Raw genomic sequence first — 25,107 nt, 5'->3', positions numbered from 1 at the left:
ATTGCGATCACGTCACTAGAAAAATTATATAGAACTTTAAATTCGTAAAATTGACACAATAATAAGTGCAAAATTAATTATATCTTTGAACTTATAAAAGTAATATCTTTTCCACAGTTAAAATAACATAAATGTAGATTATTTTCAGTTTGCTTTGATTTATTCTATAAAATTCAGTTTTTGCAAAAGTAAAAAGGTAAAGTCATATAAAAAGATGATACTAAGATTTTAATATCTTATAAAAAGAATTATTAAAATCATCAAATATTTGGATAGTAATGATTCCAGGTATGTTTATAATAAAATTTTATTATATAAAAGATATATATTATTGTTACAGGTTTATTATGGAGTCGTATGTTGACAAACCTGGAGTTATAACGACTTCACTCACAGCTAGATTAGCACAGACTTATACTGCTCAACTGGTACCTAAATGCGCAAACTTCGAACTAAGAGCGGTAGAGTGTTACGAAGCTTATGGCTTTCATGGTGCGCAAAAGAAGAAGTTGTGCCAAAACTATCTTGATGATCTTAAAGAATGTATCTATCAAATAAAGTCTTATTATCGAATAAGTTTAATGCGCCAAGAAAGAAAGCGCCAATACAAAGAGGGAATTAGAGACGAAATATATGCCCCGTCACCGATTCAAGATTCGTCATAAACGTGTCATCATTGTTAAAATGAGATAGTCTTTATTATAAAATGTATGTAACTTAGATAAACATTTAAATATATTAAAATCTATCTATTCTTAACTCGTTATAAGAAACAGATCGTACATACGATACAATATAAATTACTCTAAAAAGCAATAATATCCAAAACATAATTAAAAACATTATTTATTTTACCTAGAAATTCAATGAATAATCGTAAATATAAAAAGAAAACAATCATTACATAACATTTACCAAGGCTTGTTAGATCTTCGAAAAAAGAACTATTATTAATGATTACAAAAGAAAAATGTTCAAATGTTTACAAACGTTCGTTCAAGAATCTCATTTTCCTCGTACGTTTGAATCTTCGAGCATAAATGAGTTCCTTCGGATGTATATTTTAATAAACGATTATTACAACGACGTTTCGAAGAAAGAGAAAAAAATGAGAAAACTTGGAAAAAGATTCAACGAACGTAACTATCGATCGATGATTATAAAACGGTTAAAAATTTGACGGACGAAGATGTGCGTTCAAAGGAGAGAAAGAGAGAAAGAGAAAGCCGTAAAAGATAGCCAACAGATGGCGGGAGTTGAAGAAAAGATCGAAGGGATAAACGGTGGTGGCGGTGGTGGCGGTGGTGATGGTGGTGTTGGTAAGGTGCACCTGTCTGTCATCGCCGCCGAGCGCCGACTGTCAATCTGACTGACGCTCTACGGTTCGCACACGGATAGAAGCGAGAGAATTCTTGGTTATACGAAGAGGATAGACGCGAGAGAAGGGAAGGAAGAAGGATAAGGTGGGAAGAAAGAACAAAAACGTGACTACCGAAAGTCGCTAAAGATACACACGCCGGTAAGTTCGTATTCATATTCGTTCTCGTTGCCGTTCTCGTTCTCGTCATCTTTGTTGTCGTCGTTGTTTTCGCGAGAGAGGAAAAAAAAAAGTTAGATAGAAGAAGAAATAAGACGAAGGATCAAGAAAGACTCGTGGCCACGACGGCGTGGACGCGTGCCTCGTTACATCGTGCTTACCGGGCCGCGCGCGCGCTCGTCTCGAGAGAAAAGGGGGGAAAAACGGCGTGGGCTCGACAAAGCGCGGGAATCGCAAGGTCCTCCTCGTCGACGACGTGCGGGAGTATACTTGGCGTACTTTTCATTATTTTCCTTCTTCGAGGAAACGACATCGACGAGATTGCTCCTAACATTCTACGTCTAAAGCGAAATCCACTTTCTTCTGTTTGACAGCTCGTGTTTGACGGTGTAAACAACGTCGCTGCTAACACTCCGGTCTGGCGCGCATACACTGCATCTACGTCGGTCTACCCGCTATGGATCATCGTATCGGTAAGTAATCGAATTTATTCGTTTGAATATCTCGTTAAAGTAATGCACGAAAGTGTCGAGAGATAAAGAGAAAGAGAGAAAGAAAAAGATGAATCGTCTAGCGAGAAAATCATAAGAATCGAGAGGACGACTCGTGCGAAAACTTGCGAGTCTGTGTGAGTGTATGTTTATGTGCACGTGTTGTATGTGTATCTCTTTATGTGAACGTCGAATTTCCGGCGTCAGACGCCACTGGCGCGAGCGGAGCAGGCACGTGGTGGCGCGCAGAGCCTTCCGTAAGCGCGCCACGGGGCTCACTCGACTACCGCCAAGGATTCTGCTTCTTTCACGCACTCTCTACGAGCGGATTTCGTGCCTCGCCGGCTGTCAACCCGTCTTCTCTCTTTCTCCCGCTTAAGAAAGATTGCGCGCGAGTTTGTACGCGGCGTCCCTTCTACCATCTCTCTCTTTCTCTCTTTCATTCTCTCAACGCGTGTTACTGCCTGGATATCTTGAAATACGAAAATTCGTCAAAACGATTAGATGCGATTAAGAATTTCCTCTTTTATTATTTTTCGACTTTAACCAAGATTTTCTATTTTTTTTCTTTCTTTTTTTTTTTTTTTTTTTACGATAATGAAAAGATCTATAACGGAAATATTCGACGTTCTCTTATAACCACGTGTTCTACTAAATCGTTCGTATATTATCACAGTAGAGTTAGTCTCTTGTCATCGACATTATCGACTTCGTTGTTCTCGTACATACACACACACACACACACACACACATTCAATATGTATATTGGATAGTAACGACAGTGTGGTCGATGTCACCGTACCTAGGAAATATCGAGTGTTATTTACTTTGTAAACCAACGACGAGAGAAAGAGAAAGAGAAAAGTGAGGTTATTTCGATTGCTTCATGTTGTCTGTTTTTCGGCCGGAAATGAAACTTGCTTTATCGTACGACTTTCGATGGATATTACTTTCGTTCGCTCTATCGGTGTACTTTGTAAATATATATATATATATATATATATATAATGTCGTTGTAAAGCGAACACGATCGTCGAATTATTAGTCGTTACGTATTTTCATATTAAACACGTGCCTCTTAATAGATAATACATCAAAGATCGATAAAGGTTAGACGTCCAAACGCGCGCGCGAGAGAGAGAGAGAGAGAGAGAGAGAGAGAGAGAGAGAGAGAGAGAGAGAGAGAGAGAGAGAAAAGAATTATTTACTTCTATTCGTGTTTTTTCTCGTTTACAATAGACGACTTTTCTTTCTTTCCTCGTGAAGGTATATTCCATTTCCGGCGGATGCGAATATTACACTGCATTGAACACGCTCTGTCTTTCTTTATCATCTTTTAAATTAATTTAGTATTTTTCTTTTATAAATATACATATATATATATGTATATTATTTTTAATAGAATATGTTATTATATATTCTATTAAGAATAATAATATAATAGTATATATATATATTATTTTTAATTCATTAGATAGATATATTATTTAGAGCAGTATATATTCTTTTTGATTGGGATTATTATTATTATATATATATATATAGATAAATTCATAATTAAGAAGTAAAAGAGTTTGAAGAAAAAGAGACAGAAATATATACATATATTCGTTACAATGCCACATTTAATTTACTACAATTCTATCATTTTTATGAGTAGGAATTATTTCAATCATGAAATTTTGCACAGAGAAGGTTTTTATAGTGATAAAATGAAGAACGTTCTGCTCGAGTAAAATGGACAGCAAGTCGCTTCGTGCTGATTACTTCGTAACTAATTCTTAACCAATTAACAACTAAGCGTATTCATGGACAGCGATCTATATTATGCAGTATATACGCCTATACTATAATATGTATATCTATATTTAATAAAAATATGTATCTCTATACGTATAGACTTGTATAGCGATCTACGTATCATCGACCTCGGTATTTACCCCTTTATCACGTTAATTTATCGATACTCTATAGTCTTTTAATTACAATACGTACCACGATGAAGCTTCGTACAACACTGAATAGCATATCCGACTTTTAAATTTGCCTGCTTCACAAATTACTATCGATGCTGAAAAAAACGTTTCAAATTTATATACATGTATACGTGTTTATAATGAAACGAATGCTTTCTTCCTCGCGTTGTTCATGCTTTAATCTTCAGGGAAAAAAAAAAAAAAAAACATTTCTTTCGTTGTACTTTTTTCTTTTTTTTTTTTCCTTTGATCTCTCTCCGGTTTATTCGTTAATGTTATTGTGCGATGTTAAAGAATTTTACGATATACATCCATTTTGTAGTTTCTTGAAAATCCCGTATCCTTTCGTTATGTAAAAAAGATGAAAGAATACGGAGTTAAAATATCAAGACTATTCGACAATTGTCTTTGAAATTAGATTATGTCTTTTATGGCAATATCTCAACAAATTTTGCAACTATTTCGTGATGTTCTCGACATCGATAAAATTCCGAGGTCGCGTCTAATCTTTCATTCGTGTTTATTTATTGCTGAAAAAAAATTTAATTATATTTTCTAAGTAAGAAACATTTTCTATCCACCTAACTCGTAATCGTTATATTTGCGATAACAGTTCTTAAAATTGTACGAGTCGTAAGATTCTGGTAACCATAAGAGGAATATATCTAATGCAAAAATGAAATATATTTTCATATATATATATATATATATCTCGCGACATGATTGATTACATTATTATCTCGTTGATATATTCCTCGCGTTCTAAACGGCAATACTTTTAATCAAGCAATATTTTTAATTAATTAAAATACTTAAAATTAGATCGGAAAGAGGAACTGAGTCATATACCGAATTAATGATTTATATATCATAAATAAATATATAGATAAAATATGCAAAATATTTTGAGCGGATTAAATAAGATTTTTATTCACCGAAAGGAAATCGGAAAAGATTGACGAGATGATCGTAGTCGTAACGAAGATCGCGAGGGCGTCGAAGTGAAATAATGGGAACAGGTGCCGTCACAGAAACGCGCGTTAAGTCCAAATGGCACGAAGTTATTCTTGTCATTCGGTTACGTACCATGCATTATTTCAAGTTTACCACCGAGGAACGATCTTTTTGACATTTATGTTATTGTAGACTGATATTAATTATACAAATTATAAGAAATTTACTTGGAAGATTTCACACGAATATTTTTCTTTTCTTCATTAAAATATATCTTACAAGACATGAACTTAATCGTTAAACAAAAAAAAAAAAAAAAACATCGATCATAGTATAATTCAAGATTAAAAAATTAATGTCTCTCGATCATGCCTTTCGATAGAGAGATCTTGAATTAAATAATAGTATTCAGTAAACTGTAGGTCAGCTGATCGCATTAGGTTAATATATGCTAACGATTTATCTATATCGTAAGATAAAACACGGTTAGTAAAGTGAAATTAACGTGATTATTTTATCATTCTTTTAATAATTACAATTGCAATTGCAATTAAGTGTTCGTTGATAAGAGATTCTTACGTGATAACATGATATCAAAAAGAAAAAAAAAGAAAGAAAGAAAAGAAAAAGAAAAAAAAATACAGAAAAGAAAGAAAGGGAAATCAAGTTTAAAGCGTAAAAAAGAAAATTATATTTACGGAATGAATTTAAATGAACGATCGAATGCATTTCTGAATTTGAAATAAACGAAGGGCACTCAACTTCGACCTAACGTGACATATTTTGATATTCTTTTCTTTTTCTCTTTCCCTCTTTCTTCTGTCTCATGAAATTCAAAGTGGGCACGAATAGAAGTAAGGGAAATGTGCTTTGGATCGACGATCATAATACAAAGTCGAGCCGTTTAATTATCACGCGATTGTTTGCCCTTTTGGAGGAAGGCTCCCATTGTTACGAAATACTCGTCGAAACTTGTACTCGTTTCACATCAACGGCTGCTCGCGATAGATTAACATCAGAATGCAATTGGGTCGTTTTAGCTTATGCATTCGTTTCGTGTTTGACTTTACGTTCGACTTTTCGTCCTTGTCCACCTACTTGTCTCCTAACTTCTCGTTCTTTCTTTTATATTTTTTCCAACTACGCAGGTACGTACATATGCGTAAGAGGGAGAAAGATAGATTGTGAAGCACCACGCGTGCCATCGTTAGGAGAAAAACTTCTTTTTTATTTCGTTTAACCCATTGCGCCTTTCGTAACAGTGAGAACTATCGATGGTGTTCTATCAATGGACTTCTAATAAATACGTTTATTTATCTATTTATTTTCTTTTATATCTAACGCGTATGATTAAGTTATGGCTAGAAAGTGGGAATATTTCAAAAATATTTCTTTCGAATACATAAGTACTTTAAATTTATAAGATTGTATTTTATAGACGGTATCTATGAGATTTTAGAATATATAGTAAATTTATCGATTTTATATTTACGTTTTTTTTTTTTTCTTTTTTTATCGGAATGTTTTTCATTATATTCGTGATATCGCAAAATGGTGCTTTTAGTGAGGATGGAACCGGAACTATCTAATTATCTTATGACAAATTTTACCATTAGTGTCACTTGAATTCTGTTAATTCTCTTTGTTAGTAGAAAACATACGTATAAGCGTAGGTATCTTATTGTCTCTCTCTTATAAAAATCAGCTTCGAGATGTGTCAATGACAATTTCCCACCGATGGTAAAGCCGTATATAAAAATAGAGACTAACTTGGTGGAATCTACTTTGGAATAGAGCCCGAAATTAACGTCTTTGTAACTGGGTCGTCGTTGAACGCGTTATCTAGCTCTGGTCATTGGCCAGTAGTGGTGCGTGTCAAAGATGCGAAAGTATTGTGTAACTTAGGCTAATAATAATCCTTATCGGACAGAAATTCATTTTTTTTAACTGTTACATATCGAACTATGAAATTTGTCTACAATATTTCCAACGTGATTCGAGTTCATCGTCCAACGATTCTTTCTATCAAATTTTCGACGATTAGTCACTAGACGATAGAAAAGACTATGCGCTATGGCTATGACTAGGCGGTCCAAGTACGTCTAATTTTGCACGGGCCACACGCTCTTGTGTGTGTATGTTTGTGCTCGCGGAATAAAGAGCTAGAAGCAGTACCTCGAATGCATTCAGGCTATCATAATGCAGAATAATTCGACGGACGTTGCTTGTTATAACTCGACGTTATAAAGTCTCTGTTGGTTACTCGCGTAACTTGTCCTTCCAGAATCAAGGAAATGATTGCAAATACGTGTAGGTACACGGATTTTTACGATGATACGAATCTACAAGCCGTTAACAAACACTTAAATAAAAGTTATTTAGTAAAAATGTATTAAAAGAAAATCATTGAAAATTTAATAACGCGTAGGATGGAGTTCTATTCTTAAGTAATAAACATATTGACTCGTTAAAAATTAAACGGATGTAAAATGTCATTGCCGTTATGTCTCGTTATAATGGAAATGCAGAAAGAGAAAATAGTTAAAGTCAAGTGTGAGAGAAAACATATGTATTAGGAAAAGCACATGGGGAGGATCTTACAGGCGAAATATCTTTCCGTGCTCCAGAGAATACGAGTAACGCAACGAGCTTGCTATTCGTCGTTCGACGCAAATAAACATCCAATGTGATTTACGGTTATCGCAAAGACACTATATATCGTATCTTTCTTATCGTAATATTAGAGTTGGTTAAGAGGCACTCGCCTGTCACCGCCTTCGACCCGACGAAACTCCCTCCCTCCTTCTCTTTCAGTCTCTTTTTTTCTACACACTAGGTCGTTGATAATACCAATGAGAGATTAGGTTTGCCGTTCTGTTCTTTTTTTCATATTTCGAGATCCTTTAATCGATTAAGAGTAATTGACTTTAAACGAAAGAGAAATCATCGAGAATTCGCCTAGAAAATTATTTTCTTCTTTCCGCGAAATCTACGAACATCGACGAGATGAAAACGTTTTGAGATTTTTCGATTTGATCGATTTTATTGACATTTCATCGTCTGTGTCATACATACACATACGTATGTATGTAGATCTGTGTCTTTTCTAAACGTTTTAAAGCTATTCGATGACATCCCGATAAAAATTTTTTTTGAATTGCCACTGAGGAATCATCGACTCACTGATCTCTCGAATGACTCGAGGTAAAGATTGATAATAAAATCAATTTTCTTCTCTCGCTTTTAAACTCTCGTTAAGTTTCATTACGGTTTCGAACTGTGTTCTTAGAGTTACTCTTCCTTTTTATCTCTTATTGGTTATATATTAACGCTCCGATCGTTATATTTATTAAGAGCACCGTACTTTGATCTCGTACTTAGAAAATACATATGTACATACGTTAGTCTAACGTCAATTTACAAACGTCAAGCTTATCTAGTTTTCTTCCTATTTTTATCTTCGCGAAGTGATAGACTTTTAAAATCATCACGTGCCATGCATTCGTATTTTACTTGAACGACACCTTTGCCAAATCAAAATCATATGCTGAAACGATTCATGGAAAAGGGCTTGTGCTTATCCATGTCTCGACGTTCACTCAATGAAAAAGGAAACGCGATAAACCGTTTCTACGAATCTCTGTCCTTATCCTCGTAAAAGAGATCGCTATACACATGTATGTACGATTGTATGTATATTTTTTCTTCCTTCCGATATCAACTTTCTCCTATCACGAATCGCGTTGGTTATCGAAACGTAAGAATTTTGCTTTAATGATAAAATCATGGTTATTTACATTCGTATGATAAACAGTTATGACACGTGGCTTGTTTGCAAAAAAATAATATATTTTCTTCCTTCATTTTTAATATATTATAATTTTAGTAACGTTGCTTATTCGTTAACATTTTTTTATTTATTTATATATATATATATATACATAACAATATATGGTATATGGTATTGTAAATACACGAACATTCCTCCTAAGTTTAATCATTTTAGTTAGTGATTACCAAAAAAAGATTTGACGAAACGTTGAATGCTTGAATTATATGTCCGATGGTGATTAAGTAAGAAAATATTTTCGAGCGAAAAACTCGTCGTGATTATGTAGGCTAATCGATAACCTCTAACGATCTATGCATCTCTCTGTTGCCTTCGCACTCGTTTCTCAAACGGAAATTTATTATATATATAATATATAATATATAATATATATATATATAATACACATACACAACGTAATACAAGAGATTTATTACAGTATTATGAAACATTAGTAGAAACAAAATAGGTATTAAGAACTCAATTTACTAAATTTTTATATATACGTATATATACACATATATACATATACATACATACATATATATATATATATACAGGAAAGAGATAAGAGTCGAATGAACAGTGAAAGCATCGATAGTCAACATTAAATTTTTTTAATTTATTCTAAAACAATTATGTGACCTATAATTTTATATTTAACAAAATTATTAATAATATTAATCGTACATGTCGATTTATTTATATATATATATATATTGTATAAAACTATCTCATCAATCATCATAACACGTTAACGATAAATTTATCACTCGACATGACTTTTTCCAAGTTGATCTACGATAATAATCGTGTTCGCGGCACTGACGTTAAAGTAAACGCGTTCGATTCGAGACATCCTGACGAGATGTTCTTGGCACTTGATCTAAAATAGTCGAGACCAGTCGAGCTTCCGCATAGTCTTCAAATTAACCGGCTTTTCTGTGCCTTGTTTGCACCCTATCATATTTATCGTCAGAGCTTTGAAATCTTTTCTGTTTTGCTTTTTTTAACAAAACATTGTGGGTAACGATTCTCAGTTTCATATCACAAACCTTTAAACGAAGTTGATCATTCCTAGCAATTTTCATATATCGATTACATCTTCTATAACCGGATTTTGTTTCTAATATATAAATTATATAGAATAAAACTTGCAAACATTAAATTACGAATATGAACGAATAATTAATTTTAATAATTTGTGACTTTGTCAAATCACAATATATTACTATATTATTTATTTAGGAATGTATTATTTATATATGATGATACATATTTTATTTTATTTATAATTAAATCTTTATTTTAATCTCTTTAGTTTAATTAAATTATAAAAGAAATAGTATAAAAATAACATGTTAAGCCAGCTTGTAATGAAAAAAAAAATATAGATATCAAACGTCTGACTTGCAAATTACATGGCGTTATAAAGGATCAACCGTTCTCTTAGATGGTCCAGATTGAGAGTGATTCATTTGGTAACGTAAGACTAATAGCCCCGATTGAAATAAACGAAGGTGAAACGTCAAACGCGATACTGACCGAACACGAACGTGTAGGTGGTTCCGAACGAATCTACGAGTGTTCGGATGCCAACATGTCACTCGTCTTTCTTACATTGCAAAATAGAAAAGCGTTTTCATACCCCAAGTGTCGCCTCCTTTATCTTTGTATTTAATCGAGTCCCCTTACATTTATCTTTTAAAAATAATGATCTCGCGAAACATGACAAATTTATGCCAATTACGGCAAAAATAATACGAAGTATAGATATTCTTGAAAGATGAAGAAATAAAAAGATGCAGATTTAAAAGAAAAGAAAAAGATATTTAAATAAGTAGTTGTACGATCATGAATAACAATTTAGAACGTATCTCTATTCGACTATATCGCAGACGAGAATGAAACATGACAACTTGTAGATCGTATCGAATCGTAAGTAGTTTCGATCCAATTTATTCAACAAAAATTAACTATATTCGGATTAGTTGTTTTAACCTGTTTTCCACGTATCTCGCTCGTATCAGTTGCTATCAATGATAACGATGCTCTTAATGAGATCGCTAACTTGAGCAAAGGTAAGGTATTAGAAAATAATTGTTGATGGTATTTAGAAGATTCGAAGATTATTTTTGACAAAAATCGATCGATCTTTTTTCTACTTACAAATCTTGTCGATTTCCGTATCCGTCGTCAAGAGACAAAGAGAGAGTGAGAGAGAAACTGAGAACTCAAAGATCGCAACGTAAGTTCGGCTTAAAGGCCGTAGCTAAAACCGTTTCTGACCTACGTGGAATGCCCAGACGTTGCTTTGAAGTCTTAAATGGTTCTCCGTTTCGACTTAAATGACATTTTCATAGCGATCCTTCTTACAGAAAATGGAATGAAAGTTTTACCTGAGGTTTATCGAATTTTCAAATTTTTCAAAATTATCAGCTTGAAAGATGATCGATGGTTTCTTTCGGTGTGTGTGTGTGTGTGTGTAGATACATACATACATACATACATACATACATACATACATATATACATACATACATGCATATAAATGTATTCTCAAAATTGATCTATCTCTTGCTCGAGTTTGATCTAATTATCGGACAAAGGGAAATATTTGTTTGAATGATATCTTATTTATAATGCATTCTCAAAGATGATATCACGTTGATAGTAATATTGAAAGATTCTAATGTCGCTAATGGTGGCTTTAGAAATATCACGTTTATAAGCTTCTCTCTTATCAGATATTTATCAGAGAATTTATCATATTTCTTTTCTCTTATTATTACAAAAAAAAAAAAAAAAAAATAGATATCTATAAAATTTACAATGTTCTCAGCATATACATTATAATGAATTAGTAGTTTCCTATAAAAATTGTAACTCGTCAAAGATATTGAATATTTTCATTTCTTTACCTTTTTTTCCGCCCAGTTAGAAGATCTTTCTCAAGGAATTTTAATCTCAAATGTGACAGTCTGACGAAATCAAATTTTTTTACCGTTTCAACTTGCTTATTAATGTCATCATGGTTCAAATGGCCAGACGCGTCGTACATATGTATGTACGTGATTATCGAATTGCTTGCGGCAAGCAAGTTTTAAAATTGTGTTTCGCGCGTTCGTTAAGTTTTCGAAATTGTTCGACGTTATGAAACTCTCACGAATTTCTCTCCGTTTTCGTCGACGTTAAAAACGGGTCGTTCGGGTTATCCATAACGATATTACTTATGTTTCCTTCCCTCACAACCTTACTATCAACCATATCTTTTCGTGAGAGATTAACACTCTAAGGAGCCAGGAGATAAACTTTATCGAGAAGAGGAATTCTAGACAGAATTTTAACGCGCTTATCGACGTCCGAAGTTGACAATCTTTTTTATAAAGATCGCCTTGAGATTATTCATCGTATTCCGTTGTTAATAGATACTTTCTTAACTGCATAGGTAACAACGAATAACTCGATATACTGGCGAATGATAAAACGATTGATTAAAAAAACAAAAAATCCTTTTGCTGATTTATTTTCGATATATTTTTTAATATTAGAACTATTAGAATAATTAACGTAAAAGGTTATTCTATAAATCATGTTTTAACCAATCAATAGAATAATGTTTACAAGAATACGAGATATAAAAGATTCAAAATCGTATACGAATTAAATTCGGGTTATTGATAAAAGTATCGAAATTGAACGAGTCGTTATTTTTGAGTGAAATAAAATTAATTTGGTAATAGATTATTTTATTATAATGAAATACGGACAAGTAACTCTTTCTTAATACAAGGATACAATTCTAAGAGAAGAAGAATTGTTTAAACAGGAGAAGAAATCGCTCTTGCTCGAAGACGTGCTAACGAAAGATGCAAACCCTTGCTTTGCTCTTAACGATTTGTTCAAACTATTAAACGAGTCTAGCAGATTTACGCGAGTCATTTAGAGATGGACTACTAATCGCTTACACGGTGGTCTAGTTAAGCGTGAAAATCTTATCGGTAGGATAAAGTCCATGGTTATTCACATTATAGTGTAATTATTATTTCTATCTGTTTCTTTTTTTCTTTTTTTCTCGACAGATGCTCGTTAAGTCCTACAGACATTTATTTAAATTGGATCGTTGATTAGTTCGATCAAAGTAATTAGATAACTGTAGAATAGTTGATTTTTGTAATATTAGTCTCGATCGAATAGATATTTTACATAGATGTTTTGAATAATCGAATCTTACGACATAACAGTTTATTAACTGTTTAGATTAAACAAATTTATTGTACATGTTAAATGTTTATATATATATATCATATTTATAAACATTACTATAACTACGGATAACTTATAAGATTGTTTTTTATATATATATATAATCAGCAATATCTTAAAATCTATATCGAGCGAACAAAATTCATCATCACTTTTAATGCTATAAAAGTGACAAGATTTCACTATAAAATTACTATGTCACGTTCGAAAGGATGATGGATGACGGTTAATTCGTTTTATTAGGTAGGACTTGTCATCGAGAGAAAGGCGTCAAGTGTTCGCGGAGCTTTTCGCAAAGAGCAAAGTATGTGTGTATACGAAAAGCTATTTTCGTTTACGGTGTTGTGTTGTATGTATCTCGTATAGAACGTAATGCAGGTCGTGGTTACCGACGATGAAAAACGAACGGTACGCCGAATTGGTCCCTCTTACGAGCGTTACACTAAACTTAGATCAAGCTCTCGAGCTCCGAAGAGTCGAACTTGGATCAACGAACCGAGGACTTCTGTCTTCTTGCGTTCCTCGATCCTTGATCGAGCTAACGTACTAAGTCAACTTCTTCTTCGAGATCGATTAAAATCTTTATCGATAAGCAAATACATAGAACTTGTTTTACACTTCACAAATGTCACACTAAAAATCCGTCGATCCTGCGACTACGAAATCTCGATGGTATTAACGTTAAAATCGCTCTGTTGGACGTATCGTCGGTGTAACACCTATACGTTAGAGGCAATTAATGTTCGAGCTCGGAGAAAAGGTGTCAAGTGTGCTAAAGATTTAACACGACCTCGATCGATCCAACGAAACGTTCTCAAAAAAAAAAAAAAAAAGGAAAAGGGAAAGAAAAAATTTGTAAACGTGCATTTTACTTCTTTCGCTTTCTTTTTTTTTTTGTTTTTATACGTATAAAAGAAGAAACGAGGTAAACGTCACGATTTAAAAGTAAACGTTTAATAATATTTGATCTTACAATCAATTTTATACAACGAATGAAAATACAAAAAGAGAGAGGAAATAAAAAGAAATGAAAGTCTAAGTTAATTTCGTCCTTATTCACGCAGCTCTTTTTTATCTTTTTCTTCCTGTTTCATTCGACGTGATTTACGAGCCAATACTATAAAGAGAAAGAAATAAAGAAAGAAAGAAAAATAGAAAATGAGAGAGAAAGAGAAAGAGACTTCGACTACTATTTTCTTAACCTCTCAGCTTCCCTTTTACATCGTGACACGGCTTACAACGTACACGTGCGTTTACTTTTGTTCTGCTTAGGAACGTACCATCTCCGACAACTGGTAACCATGTTCCTGTTGCATGCTGTGAACGAATAGAATTCTTACCCTTGGGATATACTATTAACTACGACAAGTATTAGAAATAAGAAAAATATCCTCTGTCTGTACTATTTCCAGGTATATTGACCAAAACTGAAAAGGAAAGAGAAAGTTGAGATAAGAAGATTTGTACTGAGACATTACTATAATAGTTGTAGTAGGTATACCATTTATAATCCCGTACTTTTAAGACCGGTCTTAGTACGGTTGACTAATGCCAGGATTGACCATTATTTTGAAAATGGTTTTTAAATAATTTAACAAACATTTTTATTTTCTTCGATATTTACGCATATAACAAAACATCTTATCTACATAACGATAAAGTCTGCTTACTTATCGATTTGTTTTGATCGTTAAAATAAAGTAAATTCTTTTGACATGTTTTCGTCTATCGTATAGCACTATTATTAAGTACGATTACTCATCTAACTATCGTCATCGTAAATTTTTAAGTCTTGTCAATTATTTCCTCGGTATATTTTTCAAGATTCGAAAATATTTCGAGAGATATGTATGAAGTAACATGATGACAAAGTGGAGACCCTAAGTACACACTATATAAAAGATATAAACTTTCTCTTTCGTATAATTTGCTGCATTGTACTTCTCTGTTAATTTACTGTTCTTTATGTAGCGGAACGTATAAGATTTCGGCTGAATCATAAAGTACAAATTCATCATCGATATTCTTGACAGTGAAAGTATTTCGGATGGTTAGTTATTTTCGATGGTGTATATTACATGTATAAATTTAAACAAATACATCTATAGGAAGAGAAATGTATTAACAAGAGAACGATAGATTATCATAGAAAATATATTCAGTGAAAAATCTACTCGCAGATATTACATACCAGAGATAAACTTGTAACTGTGATACGTGCGTTATCTCGTTATCATGATTCACGCTATCGTTAAAATTCATATTAGGCGATTGTAAAGTTTAAAGGGGTGCTAAGAAAAAGTAAAGCGACTGGAACGAAGAAGCTATCTGTGTTCCTCTGACAACTGGATGCAGGCGTTCTTATCTCTATCTCTTTTTCCCTCTCTTTTGCTCTCTTTCGACAAGAGTTCTCTTGTTGAGAGAGAGAAAGAGAGAGAGAGAGAGAGAGAGAGAGAAAAGATAGGCAGATAGAAGCATATACCTGTGGGACCGTTCTCGCGACGCGTTAAAGTAAAATGAATATACGACTCCCGATATAACCGTCAAGGCGATAAGATAAATAAAGACCTCTTCTACTTGTGATTATGGAAGAACTTCGAACGGTTGCGTTACGTCAAAAATAAGTCGGGAACTGTCAAATCGAAAAACGAACTCGTCGTCGTCAACGATCGACATTGTAATCGTTCGACATGAATTTGTCTTTTCCTCGTGTGAACTTTCTTTTTTTCTTTCCTTTTCTTTTTCTTTTTTTTTCTTTCTTTCACTTAACAGTTCATATATTTGGAAGCTATATGCATACGCATATAAATACATATGTATCATGCATACATTGATATGTTTTTCCATTATCGAAGAGAACGAATGCGCATAAATATGAATGACATTCTCGCGTGGCGCGATGATTAAACATCGAATATTGGCTTCTCGTGTGCTTGCTCGTTGACTTACGTCGAAAGGGTTATCTGTCGTATCGTTTATGTAAAAAGTCGCATTTTATAATATCGAATTCTATCGTTGGCAATAACAACCAGTTCGAAGATAACGCAAGTAGGATGAAAATATAGAAAAACGTCAACGGATATATAACTCGAACGAGGTATTTTTTATTCGATCAATTAATGATTATTATTATCGTCATAATTGTTGCCAATGTATTGTGATTTTTTCTCGACTATCTCCTTTTATTTTCTTCTTAAATCGTACAAATGTGATTTAATAGAGGAATTAGCAATAAGAAGAAATAAATGTTCATCGAAAATAGATATTTTACGGATGTCTGCTTTTATGGAAATATCCGTTAGTGCAGTCGAACGAATATATATATAAATATATATATATATATGTGTGTGTATATTTATACGGACATGTATATATACACATTAGGTATACGTGCACACGTTATCCCTACCGGCAATGCGATCACTTCCACTGCTTATTCAACGAAACGCGATCCAAGGATATCCGTAGTTACGATATTACATGCAGACTTCTCTGATGATTCTGCTTGAACGTAAATTCCTCGTTTAAGAGTAAAAGTACATATCTAAGAAAGAAAACAACTTTTTTCGCACGAATTAAAATATATTATACGTATTGATAATTATTATGCAGGACGTTCTCTGGGTTAAATGGTCACACTTAAAATATAAATTTGGGACATTAAAGCAAGAAAAATGTTTCTTTCAAAATGCTCGTAAATGCTTTATTCAAGATATATTGACTTTTAAATTTTACGAATGAGTATTGTCTAAATGTATCTTTTTTATGTTTCGAAGAAGAAGATTTGACGTTCATCGGATTTAACGCCGGTAGATTTTCTTGTATGTGCCCATTTAATTCGGGGACACTCTGCGCTACATTCATTTCTATTTATACATTTATTTTTATAACTAGCGCAAGAATGAAATATTAATTTCCTTTTACTCTCCTTCTTTTTCTTTTCTTTTCTTTTCTTTTCTTTTCTTTTCTTTTCTTTTCTTTTCTTTTCTTTTCTACGCAAAGTCGTTGAAAATTTGTAGGAAAATTAGCAAATAGAAGATAGATATCCAATGATCGTAAGAACATTTCGAAAAACTTGAATTATCTTAAGAATAACCTTCTCGTTCGAATCTCAATTCGTTTGAAAGCGCGTTATGCAATATAATATCGATTGTCCAGAAGCGTGTGTCGGTCGACAGAACGGAAGAAGGTGGACACACGTCCTCCTTGTCGTCCTCGTCACATACGCGCTCACTCGAGCACGACTTGTTGCTCGTCAAATGCTAGCAAACCCGGCCAATTCTTACGCGCATGCATGTACACGCACGTATGGTACACGATTCATTCATAAATCGAAAGTGTCGGAGCACGCGCGTTTTCTCTATTTCTCTCTTTCTCACCTATAGCTACGAGCACGAGGAAGATAAAGATAGATAGACAGATATGGTTGACTTTACGTAACAACGAGAGAGGAATGGAATATTCGCTCTTCTTCGCTATCTTTTTTTTTTTTCTTCTTTCTGTTTTTCTTTTTTCTTTTAATTTCTCACAGATCATTATGTGTGCAAAGAGAAGAAGAAGAAGAAAAATATATAACTGACAGCAGTTGGCACCTGCCTGCTTCTGTTACCGCTGACATTACGAATAAAACCGTACGAAGTCTTAAGGATCACACGAGCATATCATATGGTCGCTATTTCATCATACAATCGGTGTATGAATGAACAGCATACGTAGAATAACAGATTAGCGTGTCGCGAACGGTAATTAGAGTACTCGTCGAGAAAAACAAATAAAAAATATTCAATTATGCAATTAACGATTTCTTTATTAAAACCTTATAAAGAGAAATGTGTCAAGCTCTCTTATCTCTCATTGATATCTATACTACCGGTCGAACGGTAACAAATATCACGCTCGTATTCTATTCGATCGTTTGAACGTTCGCATGTTTCCTTTCTTTCTTTTTTGTTTCTTTTTATCCGAAAAATCTATATCGACTTTAGTCTAATCGTTTCTTCGAATCTTTTCAAAATATTCAAACCTTTCATCATTTCGAAAAGATATCGACGAATGCGATACGTCTAAAATTGAAAAAGAATACTTTGACAGTCGAGAAAGAAAAAAAGAAAGCAAGCAAGCAAGCTTATAGCAGGACTGTTGGCAAGGCTAGCACGTGTTTTAAGAGCGTGCTCGTCAAAGTCAAAGAAGTGGGGGTGCTGTTCGCGCGCAAAGTACCTCGAACAAGTCGAAGAAGAGGGGAAAGCAAAGAGAGTGGCGCTCGTATCGAAGTTATGTAAGTCCCTCAGTTGCGCAACGTCTTCGAAGCGTCCTCCTCTCCTTCCTATACCACCTTCTCCTCCTCTTTCGCTTAACTCGCTGCTGCTTCTCCTCCCTTTTCCCTTCTTTCTTTCTTATTGATAGAGACGACCGACGACGACGTATCAACCGCCTACCGTCGTCGGCTACCGTTGACGAGTTCTTCACGCGTGCTGCCACTCTTTCCCTCCCTCTCTCAAGCGACTTCCGTCTCTGTTATCGAGATCGAACGTCAGCCCTGAAATTGTCAACTTCTAGTCGAAGCTCAAAATAATGATCCTTTTGAAATTATATACTTATAACGATTTATTTCTTCTTCCTATTTCAAATAAAAAGAAACATCTCATTTCCAAGTATCTCGATTTCTGATATTCATGAAATAAAATTCTTCTTGATCGTCGAACAACCGAGTTGGAGCAAAATGTTAACCGCGTTATACAGCATTACTTGCGCACTTGTAAGACGCTTATCCAATAAGACTAGTAACGTTAAAGATAAGGCATATCGTTCGTTCAACCGGAAATCTCATTACCTCGCCTCGTGCATCGAGAGAAGATGTTTGCGTTAGATTTACATCCAACTTGGGTTCCTAGTCTCTCGCAATGGGTGTCCTCAAGTAATCGCTTTTCGATAAACTTACGACGAGATTCAAGGATTTCTCACTTCGTCGAAGTTGCTTCGAAAAGTATTCGATATTTCTTCGTGTATAAGGGAATTTTTCTTCCCCCGATCACATCAGCAAATCATATAATATATGGAAATTAAACGTACAAAGAATCGCGGGAATACCTCTACCACGATAGAATTATTTTCTTTCGATTCATCGTACATATACGCGTATAATAGAAAATTGGAGAAATAGTCTCCTTTTCATTGTTCTTTCTTATTTGTTTATTCATTTGACCGATCATTTAACCGACCCAACGCATCAAGAGTAAAAAAAAAAAAAATTAGAAAAGTAGGAAAAACGTTCTTTTCCTTCAGGCGACATCTCTCTTAAAGAAAGTCAGTGAAAGATTATTTTACGTATAGAAAGCGCGCGAAATAAAAGTTTCAAAAGCTACCTCTCTGTGACTTGAGCGTCGGTGGAAAGAACCGCGGAGAGAAGCAGGCAGGTACATTAAGGGTATTCTATAGAAAACCATGTTAGGTCCATTTCCCTTGTGGAGAGTACAGGCGTATCGAAGAGAATGAAAGAGAGTTCCTAGAACAAGAGACTGAGTGAGTAAGAGAGAGAAAGAGACAGAAGAGAGAGTATGGTGCAGCTCAGAAACACGATAAAGAAGGAAGGAAGACTGACACGGAAAGACGCGCGGGTTATAAGAAGAGAGAGGGGAGTAGGGGGAGGGGGGAGAAGCGAGAAGAATCGGAAGGAGCCGACGTGGACCGAGCCTCTACTCGGGTGCTCGCTCGTAACGTAGCAGCTGTCACGGGATACGTTTTCGCGCCAACTGGCGGACGTTAGTGGGGGAAGCGTCGAATGCGGCGCCGGTAGGAGCGAGGAGTGGGGATACGCGATTGCGTCAATGGTAGGGATAGCGGAGGCAAGGGGAGGGTGGGAGAACTTAACGAAAGCAAAAAACTTCAGCGTCCCGGTCTACCGTTAGGGAGGCCTTCTGTCAAGCCGGCGTCGGCGCGGTGTGACGTGTTCAGTCGCGTCTCGATCTCTGTAGAAGGAGAAGGGATCGCTCGTAGCGTGAAACGTCACGAGCTACAGATCCCCTGCGATTTTCTTTTTTCCCGTACATGCGTTCCTTTCTCCTTCGTACACAGCCCTTAAACAACACACGTACACGTCGTTCGATTCATTTTTTTTTCTCTCTTTGATATCTTAAGAAAAAAAAAAGTTCCGCGATTATATCCTATTGTGCCGTTGTCCAGTCGATAGTATTTTCGAAGGACGACTACTACGTAAGACATTTCGAGTTTTATCAAAGTAGCGAAAAGATAAGCGAGTGTAAAAAAGAGAGAGAGAGAGATAGACAATTAATACTCCGTTACGAAGCGTTCGAGAAATAGTGTCGTCAGTGTGCGTGCGTTCGAAAGACATTCGACGAAGGAAAAAAAGGGATAGAGGAGGGAGAGGAAGAGAGAGTACGAACACGCCTTCAGATTCATCAAATGCAGCCACCTCGGAAGCTAGAGCGACAACGCCGAAACGCGTCCCCGTTGACGACGTTCACGCAACCGAGTTTATCGTCGTTGACAAGTTGCTGTCGTCCGAGACCGATGAGAAGTTTGATACGTGTTCAACGAAACTTGGGGTGATTTCGGAGGCACGTTAAAATTATTGTGGATCGATCGAAAAGAAAAGAAAAGAAAAGAAAAGGGGATCGAGAACAAGTGCGTCCTCTTTTTTCTTTACTTTAACGCCGAAGAGGATTAAAAGTGACACTGGGAGATTCTCTTGAAGAGGAAGGCGTGTTTTGTATATTATTGCTCGCATTCCAGTGTGTACTCGTCTTCACACGTGCGTTACTATACGCGTGACACCATATCCCTCAAATCTTCGTTCTCCGTGAAACGTGCGCGTAACAATCGTCTTGCCGTTGTTTTTACGTGTCGTTCGTCATAGTACGACGCAAGTTCGTCGTTTCCTTTGTCATTCTTTGCGTTACCATTACCTTTCGGGTTTCTTTTTCTATTTTTTTTTTTTTTTGTACTATACGAAGTACAAGAAAAAGAGAGGACGTCTCGAGAAGGAGAAACATTTTCGAAGGAGGCGGCACGTTGGAGGAGGAAGCGATGCTACCACCCGCTGCGCTACATCTGGAGGAGAGAATGAACGGCGATAGGGCAGGTATGCATCAACAACAGCAACAAGATTCGCAACAACAATTACAACGTTATCAGCATCGTCATCATCATCATCATCACCATCATCATCATCATCATCGAAATCATCATCATCACCATCATCGTCATCATCATCGACGTCATGCTCGTTCAGTCGATCGAAATCGCTCATTGACGACGATGTCTCGAGACGACGACGAGTCGTCTCCGTCATTTTCACAGTCGGCGGTAACCGCGAACGCTGCTACGAACGCACTTTCGCCAGGTAAGGAAGAAGAGAGAAAAGGGGAGAGGGAGAAAGAGAGAGCGAAAGCGGCAAGAACGGCGGTCAAGGCGTGCGAGAGAGAGAAAGATGGAGTAGTTAAAGGAGAAGCAATGCGAGCGAGCGAGCGAGCGAGAGAGAGAGAGAGAGAGAGAGAAAGGGGAAAGGTCCCGTCTTGTGCTCTTGCAGCTGTCACTCTCGTCATTGTTTGCCAGGCCGGGCTGGTCCGTGGGATTCGTCGCTCGTTCTTCCCCTTCGCCGTTCTTCCGACGAACATCTCTTCTTTTTCTCTTCTTTTACCGGAGAAAACCGCAGGAGTCTCGTCGAAGTCGCATGGTCAACTTTTCAAATTTCCGCTCTTCGTTCTCCCATTCTCCTCGTTATCTCGTCGCCATTTTGTCTTTTTCACTTTTTTTTTTTGTCATTCGCTTCAAGCACGTAATATAGTTTTTTCCATCCTTTCTTTCTTTCTTTTTTCTTTCTTCTTCTTCTTCTTCTTCTTCTTCTTCTTCTTTCCTTTTCACAATTTCTTCGTCAATGATGACGAGGACAAACATTCTTATTTGCCAAAAACAACGTTCGACTTTAGCCGTAAACAAAAAAGAAAAAGATTAAAAAGGAATTCTTTGATTTCTATACTTCCCACGTGGACTGTGACCGAACGTCAAACAAACCCACGGAACAACAATCTTTGGGAATGAAAATGGAGCTTTCTGATTGGATGTAAAATTTGGCAGCATTTCGTCTTATTGCGCAAGGAAGAAGAGTTATGCGCGCACGATGAAACTACGAAGCCGTCCGCATTCTCGGTCGACATCGTGTTTCTCGCGAGAGAAGGAACAGATCAAAGAGAGAGCGAGAAAGAGAGAAATACACGTGCTACGCGAACGTCCGAACAGCTACCGAAAGAAATACGAATATATATTTTCTCAACGGAAGAACGGCGAAAGAACCTGACTAAGTTTCGTGACTAGATAATTATAACTCATCTCGTCCACGCGGACAGACGATTATCGTAAACGCGAGACGTAATTGACGTTCGAGTCATGGTCGTGCTCGCGCACCAGGGCTATCAATGAAACGAGCGATCCAACGAGCCCACGATCCCGTTGTTGAATAAGCGAGAGTAAACGAGAATGGAGCGACGACTTACTCGCGTACTACTAATACCGGTGAAAGGTTCCGAGTTATTCCATCTTGAGAAGAACGTACGTAGGCGTGCGTTCGCAAAGAATTTCGTTATATTTTCGCTGATATATCTTTTCCATTTATTTTCATACACCACGCGTTCCTCTTTCACGTACTTCGAAATGAACGTTTTTCCATAGACATTTTCATTTTTAAGCTTCGAAACGACGTTTAAAACTTTGCGGTCTCCGAGTTATTCTCATCTGTTCGTATCGAGTTCGTCACTTTCGCTCGTTGTGGAGTGGTTTACCGTTACTTCAATATTTTAGAATTTAACTAATACAACGACATTTATTTACGTATACTATTTATGTAAAGTATTCGAGTAAGCGATTAGACGTACAACTTGGAAAGAAATGCGATGTCGAGTCGGAGTCGATATTGCTTTGAAAAAGAATTAAAACTTTTGGATGCAATGTCCAAAAAATCGTGGAATGTTTTTTAATAACAACAATATATATATATATATATATAAAAGTTAGAAAGTAAGGATAACACATTGTATACAGGTTTGAAGAAAAACGACTTCCGAAGAGAGACTGAGAAGATACGAAAGTGTCCGGTTCGTCGACTTGTTTACTTCCCCTCGACCGACTTGTGTCACGAGAGGGAAAGATAGAGGGAGCAAGCAAGAAAGAAATAGAGAGAAAGAGAGAGAGGAGAGGAGAGGAGAGGGAGGAGGAGGAGGAGGAGGAGGATGTTTTGCGCTGAAGTCGGTCTCACGATCTTTAAGGACGAAACGCGAACGAACGAACGAACGAACGAACGAACGAACGAACGAACGAACAAGCGCGAGTGCTCGCACGACCGTGACCCGTTCCATATTTAGACACGATTATGTAGTAGCGCTCTCTTGTGTTCGCATTATTACCTCCGTTATGAACTTCTGTCTCTTTTATTATCCGGATATATCGAAAATTTAATCCACGTCTCGATAAAAAGAGAGAGAGAGAGAGAGAGAGAGAGAGAGAGAGAGAGAGAGAGAGAGAGAGAAGAGGAGTCAGCGCAGAAGGAAAAGAAAAACCATATTGAAACATTTGCGACAACATGTTCCTCCTTTTATTCGAACGTCCTTCGACGCTTTTACGAGCACGATCGTAATACGTACATACACGTTGCGAGCATTCGTAATTTGTTTCTTCTCTAGAGTCAATTCTATTCTCGTAGGAAAGTTAAACGGGGAGAATTTGTGAGTCGAAGGTAATAGAAACCATGAGGAAGTTTTAGTAGACCACGTGGTCAAAGTACATCGAAAAATGCTTTTCCTTTTCTTTTTTTTTTTTCGTTCATTCGATTTTCTTTACTTTTCCATTAATTTTTTATTCCGTTTCTCTATCTCTCTTTCTCTTCCCAAACGATCGACTAGCACACAACGATGTAGAAAATAATTTTGATCGACCGTGGAAGCTTCGAAGCCTCGTGCGCGCGTGTGCGCACGCTCATTCCCGAACCGTGTTCCGTGCTCATACTCGTGTGAACCCCTCTTGAGCGCCAAGACGTTTCGCCTCGTCGCCACGTGCTTTCGACGCTTGGCGTACCGTGCTGCGCGTCCATGAAATAATTTCTCGTTTTCTTTCGTCCTCCTAACAACGAGACCAAGTTAAACGAGAACATGTTCCGTCTTTCATCGTTCTCTCTAACCTCTATTTCTCGTTGCTTAAACATTTTCTTATACTTTTTTGAAAAACAATATATACGTTCTTTTGAAACTTTGTATCGTAAATTCGAGAGCTATACGGTACGTTTGAAAATTTGTAAATGTAAAAAAGTTGATTCGTGAAAGGTAAAGGGTTAAATAATGCGTCACGTGATTCCTGACATTGACGTTAAATTTGTGTTTTCTCGTTACGTTATACGGTAAAATGTTCGAAGAGAGTTTGAATGTAGGTCGTTTATGGGAAGGTAAAAATGTTATTGAAAGTAGGACGATATCGACATTCTCGTTGCGTAACAGTTAAATATTCCGAAGATTTTGTCTCGTAAGAAATCATTTTTGAAGTATGATAACCACGTGTACGAGAATGATCGGTCTGAAAAGAATAACGTACGATCATGTGAAAAATAGATTGTCGGAATAAACATGAGGATTCTCGAAACGTCGTTATAACTGAATCACATGTACATATCTTTTCCGCGATAATTGTCGTTTTTATAATGTACGATAACGACGATAACAACAACAACAACAAAAAACATGTGAACATGGTTTAGAAAGAAACTGATAATTTTTGTCTATTCGTTCATCGATCATGCATGGCATATTAACGATCGAATCAATCTATCGTATTGCCTGCATGAAATTCGAAGGCTATTCGTTGGAATTCAATAATGACCACAAACGACTTGGGGAGGGAAGTGAAAGTCTTCTAATTTCTATTCGTTTTGAAGATACGAATCTTTGGAAATAATTTTTTTCGTTGTTGCTAAGAAGAAAGAAGATTAGTTTAAGGACATAGATTATTTAAAAGAAAGTCAAATGAGATTGAATTTGATTACTACTATATTAACCC

General features: G+C 35.9%; 1 protein-coding gene across 3 annotated transcripts in view; it reads left to right on the top strand.

Annotated features, from left to right (window-relative positions):
• The first annotated feature begins 928 nt into the window (after window positions 1-928).
• Window positions 929-25,107, top strand: part of LOC122638171 (homeobox protein AKR-like) — a 40,008-nt gene continuing 15,829 nt past the window's right edge. Inside the window, exons 1-2 of one of the 3 annotated variants that reach the window (XM_043830938.1) lie at window positions 929-1,519; window positions 1,912-2,010. In XM_043830938.1, the coding sequence (XP_043686873.1) occupies window positions 1,995-2,010 (16 nt within the window). In that variant the 5' untranslated portion in view covers window positions 929-1,519; window positions 1,912-1,994. Of the gene's footprint in view, window positions 1,520-1,911; window positions 2,011-19,719; window positions 21,413-25,107 lie in introns of those variants that run through there. The other 2 variants (XM_043830936.1, XM_043830937.1) reach the window with 2 other exon arrangements.

Source organism: Vespula pensylvanica, chromosome 2 (genome assembly GCF_014466175.1).
Source record: "Vespula pensylvanica isolate Volc-1 chromosome 2, ASM1446617v1, whole genome shotgun sequence".
Lineage (NCBI taxonomy): Eukaryota > Metazoa > Arthropoda > Insecta > Hymenoptera > Vespidae > Vespula > Vespula pensylvanica.
Note: the sequence above shows the minus strand (reverse complement) of the source record. Positions and strands in the feature narration are given on the sequence as shown.